We start from the raw sequence: 6,853 nt of genomic DNA, 5'->3' as shown, positions 1-6,853 counted from the left end.
GGGAGAGAGTGATGGGGGGAGGGAGAGAGTGATGGGGGGAGGGAGCGTGATGGGGGGGAGGGAGCGTGATGGGGGGAGGGAGCGTGATGGGGGGGAGGGAGCGTGATGGGGGGAGGGAGCGTGATGGGGGGGAGGGAGCGTGATGGGGGGGAGGGAGCGTGATGGGGGGAGGGAGCGTGATGGGGGGAGGGAGCGTGATGGGGGAGAGAGATGGAGAGAGAGCGTGATGGGGGAGAGAGATGGAGAGAGAGCGTGATGGGGGAGAGAGATGGAGAGAGAGCGTGATGGGGGAGAGAGATGGAGAGAGAGCGTGATGGGGGAGAGGGATGGAGGGAGAGCGTGATGGGGGAGGGGGATGGGGGAGAGAGCGTGATGGGGGAGAGGGATGGAGGGAGAGCGTGATGGGGGAGGGGGATGGGGGAGAGAGCGTGATGGGGGAGGGGGATGGGGGAGAGAGCGTGATGGGGGAGGGGGATGGGGGGAGAGAGCGTGATGGGGGAGGGGGATGGGGGGAGAGAGCGTGATGGGGGAGGGGGATGGGGGAGAGAGCGTGATGGGGGAGGGGGATGGGGGAGAGAGCGTGATGGGGAGGGGGGAGAGAGCGTGATGGGGGAGGGGGGAGAGAGCGTGATGGGGGAGGGGGGGAGAGAGCGTGATGGGGGAGGGGGGGAGAGAGCGTGATGGGGGAGGGGGGGAGAGAGCGTGATGGGGGAGGGGGGGAGAGAGCGTGATGGGGGAGGGGGGGAGAGCGTGATGGGGGAGAGGGGGAGAGAGCGTGATGGGGGAGAGAGGGAGAGAGGGAGAGAGAGAGATGGGGGAGAGAGAGATGGGGGAGAGAGAGATGGGGGAGAGAGAGATGGGGGAGAGAGGGAGAGGGAGAGATGGGGGAGAGAGGGAGAGGGAGAGATGGGGGAGAGAGGGAGAGGGAGAGATGGGGGAGAGATGGGGGAGAGAGGGAGAGGGAGAGATGGGGGAGAGAGGGAGAGGGAGAGAGATGGGGGAGAGGGAGAGAGGGAGAGAGATGGGGGAGAGGGAGAGAGGGAGAGAGATGGGGGAGAGGGAGAGAGATGGGGGAGAGAGATGGAGGGAGAGTGATGGGGGAGGGAGAGTGATGGGGGAGGGAGAGTGATGGGGAGAGAGATGGGGGAGAGGGAGTGATGGGGGAGAGAGATAGATGGGGAGAGAGTGAGAGATGGAGAGAGAGTGATGGGGGAGAGAGAGTGATGGGGCAGAGAGTGAGAGATGGGGGAGAGAGATGGGGGAGAGAGAGTGATGGGGCAGAGAGTGAGAGATGGAGAGAGACATGGGGGAGAGAGACATGGGGGAGCGAGAGAGATGGGAGAGAGAGTGATGGGGGGAGAGAGAGAGATGGGGAGAGAGAGTGATGGCGGAGAGAGAGAGATGGGGGAGAGAGATGGAGAGAGAGATGGGGGAGAGAGAGTGTTGGGGGAGAGAGGGAGAGCGTGATGGGGGAGAGAGCGTGATGGGGGAGAGAGCGTGATGGAGGAGAGAGCGAGAGGGGGGGAGAGAGCGAGATGGGAGAGAGAGAGATGGTGAGGGAGAGTGATGGGGGAGAGAGCGAGAGAGATGGGGGAGAGAGCGAGAGAGATGGAGAGAGCGAGAGAGTTGGGGGGAGAGAGAGATGGGGGAGAGAGAGATGGGGGAGGGAGAGAGAGAGATGGGGGAGAGAGAGAGATAGAGATGGGGGAGAGAGAGAGATGGGGAGAGAGAGAGAGATAGAGATGGGGAGAGAGAGAGATGGAGAGAGAGAGATGGGGGAGAGAGATGGAGAGAGAGAGATGGGGGAGAGAGATGGGGAGAGAGAGAGAGATGGGGGAGAGAGAGAGAAAGGGGAGAGAGAGAAAGGGAGAGAGAGAGGGAGAGAGACAGAGATACGGGGGTAGAGAGAGAGAGAGAACAAGAACGAGAGGTACACGCAGAGAGAGAACTAAATATACAAAGAGTTAAAAATTCTATAATAAAATTTAAACAAGTTAATGTGAGAGAAAGTAATTGAGGCCCTTCTTTAGCCTGGGTTGTCCACAAAGACTTACTAAAGAGGTGATATCTATGCTGAACCTGAATGACAGACAAGAAGGAGCCTGGCTAAGAGCCAGGGAAAGCATTCCAGGCAGAGAGCATAACCAATGTACAGGACCTGAGGTGGGTCTGAATCTAGCTTGTTTGAGGATCAAAGACCTTGGGGGTACAGCACAATGGGTGAGGGCTAACTGGTAAAGGTATTTTGAATACACAAAGTTTTAGATGCCCTTTAGATACCCAAAAGGAGGTATCAAACAGGTATGTGCTTCTCAAACTTTAGCGAGCATATGAGTCCTGGGATGGAGCTTTAGAGACTATTTCTCCAAAGGTCCCAAGCAATGGTAATCCTGCTGGCTGTGGAATACATTTTGACTGGTAGGACAATTTTTTTTAACATTTTATTTATTTATTTGAGAGAGAGAATGAGATAGAATACATGAGAGGGGGGAGGGTCAGAGGGAGAAGCAGACTCCCTGCTCAGCAGGGAGCCCAATGCGGGACTCGATCCCGGGACTCCAGGATCATGACCTGAGCCGAAGGCAGTCGCTTAACAAACTGAGCCACCCAGGCGCCCTGGTAGGACAATTTTTATTTGCGGTATGTAGTTAAGCACAAAGGAGAGAGGGAGGAGACCAAAATACAGAGGTAGAGGCCATGGGATCAGAGAGCTGGTGGGACATGCATAGAGTGGTCCCTAGGAACCAACAAGTGCTTCCAGGAGGTGGAATGTCAAACAGAGTGGTAAAGGTAGCATGAGGACAGATACTTACACATGAACTTCGCACACAACAGCCCCTGAAAAACTTGGATGGAGTAAGATAAATTCTAATACAGCTCTAGGTGGGTTTCAAGATTTACCATGCCTCTCCAACCCTCACTTCACCCCCTACTAAAGCTTGAAGACCTCACTTCCTATCCTCATGAAAAAAATTAGCAGGATGACCTACTTTCCCCTTAAAATGCATACCCCTCAACTTTAAACCTCCTGTTTCCATCCTTTGCTCCTGTCTCAGAGAAGCTAAATATGGTCTTTCCTTAGGGCTAACAGCCTCAATTCCTCACCATTTGATCATAAAATGTGATCCTGTCAGGTTTTTTTTCTCCACTTCGCTGATCTGTTCAAGGTCACCAATGACCTTAGTTGGTCTATCCTAATGGTTTATTCCCCTCTTAAGTTACTATTTAAGGAAGGGGCTCGTAATGTTCTTTCTAATGAAACATGAGGAGTTTGGGATGGGGGTTGGAAGATAATCTTCATTGATTAAAAAAAAAATAATTAGAATAAGACCCTCCACAGCTGCTGAGCTTTGTGTGGAATGTGAGGCTAGGAAGTGCACCAACCATCTTATGACCCTGGGGAGCAGGAGCCTGATGGTGAGCCAATACCCTGAGACAAAAAAGAGGACAATGTAGAGAAGCTTCTCACTTGGAACATATTGAGCTATTGAATTAAGTGATGGTGGAAAAGCAGTATTTCTGAAATACTGAAGAGAATTTTTCTTGCTGAAGCCTCTCAAGTTAAGCTTTTTATTTGCAATTATAGCAGCCTAACTGATGGACTCCACCGTAGCAGAACGTACCTTCCTTTGAGCGGCTCAAGGCAGACAATAGCTTCTCACCCCCCTCTCCTGCCCTTTTCTCCCACCTTTCTTCCCCCTCCCCCTCCCCCTCCCTCTCCCCCTCCCCTCCCCCTCCCCTCCCCTCCCCCTCCCCCTCCATTCCTGAACCTTTCCTCTCTGCCTCCCTCCCTTGCCCAATATCTTCCTCCCTTTTTCCCTGTCTCCGAAACTATTCTTTTAACTTCTGGGTCTACCCCACATGGTACAAAATTTCTATCTTCTAGCCCGCAAAAGCAATTTGCAAATAATTACTGGTATTCACAGCAATTCCTCACTTGCCTGTTACTTCACTTCGGATTTCTGGCTGGTGCCCAGGCCTTCATTTTATCTCTTCTTGACAATTCTGATAAGGATGATATTTGTGGCTAACTTATTCAATGTTGTATAAGCTGTCACTCATATCTGGAGTCGATCATTTTGGAGGTATGGGAGGCACATATATAGAAAAAGAATAGCCATATAAGTGCAGCTAGGAAGGAAGTAAATATTATAGTAATCAGAATAACATAAAAGGGCATCCTGCATTTTCTCAGAAAGTCCTAGTCAGTTACCATTGATTTGCTTGGTGAATTTCATGAATCCGGAACTTAGAAAATTTGTGGTTTTCAGAGGACTTCATCTTAGTTTTCATCTCTAATAGGTTATCAACATAAACATGTGATAAAACATGTTACATATTCTAGAACACAGGATATTTTTCTTAAGGGCGGATGCCATAAAAGATTGTTTTGATAAGTATCTTAGTAAAGTTCCTAATTGCTTTACCATTCGTAAGCCTTTCCCCAAAGCTAACTCTGGTATGGGTTTATGTGTGGGTTGTTGGGGTGGGTCCTACAGTGATTCCAAGTTTTCCTGGTTAGTTGAAATATGGCTTTGGGGGGATTCTGCCTGTGGACTTCAGGTAATTTTATGTGCTTAAGTGATTCCCCCCCCCCAAACCAGAAATGAAACTCCAATCTAGCAGAAAGGTTTAGATGGTTTGGATGGGGAAAGGATAACAAATAACTAAAACATGAACTTTCTTGTAGTGAGTATGAATAGGAAACATTGAGATATTCTCGAAAATGAATCTGTAGACTGAGATGTGCTCTAAGTGTGTGCTAACCTGTGCCCGGAGTTTCAGATTACTTGCTCTGCCTTCTGGAGAGTCCATGGTTTGTATTTCAAAGCAGCAAATCCTGACTGTTTCTATAAGTAGTTTGCACCCACAGATCCTTTTCCAAATAGCTCAAAACTAAGAACCTCACAGTTCCATAAGAGAGGAAAACCCAGTCTCCTCAGAAGATGGGGGACATATCCTACTGCGCACACTAGGGCAGGTATCCCATTCCTGCCCCAGTGCACAGGGCTGGTTCTCTTGAAGAAAGACCCACAGGGAGATATAACAGGTAGATCCATGAAGAGCTGTGATTTTGTTTGTTCCCTGCACTGCCCCCCTGCCAACACTAATCCAAATGCAAAGATTTACTTAGGATTCAGGATAACAAGCTCCTGCTCCAACACCCATCACAACCTGATGAGTTAGCCTCTTCCGTGGGTATTTAGTGTGGTTTTGTCAATTACCAATGTGCTTCCCTTGTGATTCTTACTGTGAATATCTTTAAAGTTAACTGAGTTGTAATCAGTACTTCTCATATTTTCTTGAATTTCTTTTTATTTCAATAGTTGTGATGAATATTTAATAGACAGTCCATAATGATCCTTTCATATTTCAAGTTATATTCAAATTTATTCAAAGATAAGATCACTATTACTAGAGAAGTCTACATAAATAATAGAACTGATAGTACAGACCTGCATTTAATAATTCTGTCCGCTTATGATTTGCCTAGGTTACAGAAATGTTTTTTCTTAACATAGTCTTCCTGCTCCTCTTCTCAACTTCGATATATTAATTTTTGTTATTTCTGGCAATGCTTCCTATTACAAGAGATAAAATTTCAGTCATTTCAACATTAAAAATAACCATAAAGTCAACCAAAAAAAATAATGTGATTTAATCAAAGTACCCTGAATCAATGGAAAACAGTTTTGTTTTTGTTTTTGTTTCCATGAATTAAAAACTGCCTTAATATTCTCAGGATCACAGTGACCTTTCCTTTGGCAATTTGGGTGTGATCTGAGAATTATCAAAGTGGATTATAATATATGTATCAATCTATTCTTAGCATTGCAACTGAAACATTGAGATGAAAGTCGGACCTTATATTTTTCAATAGTTGAGTAACACCATCCTGGTTTTTACCAAAATTGATGAAAGAGAAAATATGGTAAACTGGATGCATATAACAAACATGGGAGGTCATAATGTTTCCAGGATATGGCATCTTGCCATTGACCACAGCCTCTTGGAATAAGATAAATTCATTGAAATAGTTAACAGATGTTAGCCATACTAGAAATATAAAAGTTCTATTGCTAAAAATTATGTACGGTCAGATGGAGATTTGGCGCTTGGGCCATAATTTAACTGACTTGGCAAATGGAAAGTTGAGATGCAGAGGCATAATGCATAATATCAAGGCCACACACTTTGCACACTATGCAGGAGCTCATAAACTACTGACAATATGTATACTGTGCTAAGCCAGCTTGATTAAGTATTAACACAGCATTTGATACTTAGGGAAATCTGAAGTCAATTTTCACATCTACTAAATTAAAAAGTTATTTCTATAAGAGCAAAAGAGTAGACTTTTCTCCAAGTTCAAAAGCATGTCTACAAATCGTATTATTTAGCTTCAGCTTGCAATTTACCAATGATTGGTATTGCTTTCCACTGATTTTGTAATCTATCCAGTAATACTCTTTAAAATTATATTTTCCCACTCTTGTCTATCACTTCACATTTCAGAACAAGTTGACAGTAATGAATTTCAGATAAGTATCTGTAGCTGAAACCGATCTTTTCAGCCTTGAGTCAAGTTCATTCAAGTCAAGCATTGAAGGAGGCTTGTGCTACTTTAGAGTTTGTAGTTTTATTCACAGCTTTGCAAATAAAGTCACCAGCTTCCATCACTTTGTAAAGATTCACACCCTGTTAAGGGAAAGAAGGGATACCAGGTGGATTAGGGAGAAAGAAGACAAAACAGATTCCTTTTCATTTTATTAGTAGTCAACAATTTGAAATTACTAAACAAAATTACTCATGTTGATTTGAGAGTAACATTTGTCTTCTTCATGAATCACAT

At 46.2% G+C, this 6,853-nt stretch overlaps 1 protein-coding gene across 3 annotated transcripts in view; it reads right to left on the bottom strand.

Annotated features, from left to right (window-relative positions):
• Positions 1 to 3,961: 3,961 nt before the first annotated feature.
• HMGCLL1 (3-hydroxymethyl-3-methylglutaryl-CoA lyase like 1) overlaps positions 3,962 to 6,853 on the bottom strand; it is a 187,386-nt gene continuing 184,494 nt past the window's right edge. For 2 of the 3 annotated variants that reach the window (XM_027602637.1, XM_027602640.1), the window contains one exon: positions 5,372 to 6,699. In XM_027602637.1, coding sequence (XP_027458438.1) covers positions 6,598 to 6,699 — 102 coding nt within the window. In that variant the 3' untranslated portion in view covers positions 5,372 to 6,597. Of the gene's footprint in view, positions 4,065 to 5,371; positions 6,700 to 6,853 lie in introns of those variants that run through there. The other variant, XR_003521491.1, reaches the window with a different exon arrangement.

The sequence above is a fragment of the Zalophus californianus genome, chromosome 7 (genome assembly GCF_009762305.2).
Source record: "Zalophus californianus isolate mZalCal1 chromosome 7, mZalCal1.pri.v2, whole genome shotgun sequence".
NCBI lineage: Eukaryota > Metazoa > Chordata > Mammalia > Carnivora > Otariidae > Zalophus > Zalophus californianus.
Note: the sequence above shows the minus strand (reverse complement) of the source record. Positions and strands in the feature narration are given on the sequence as shown.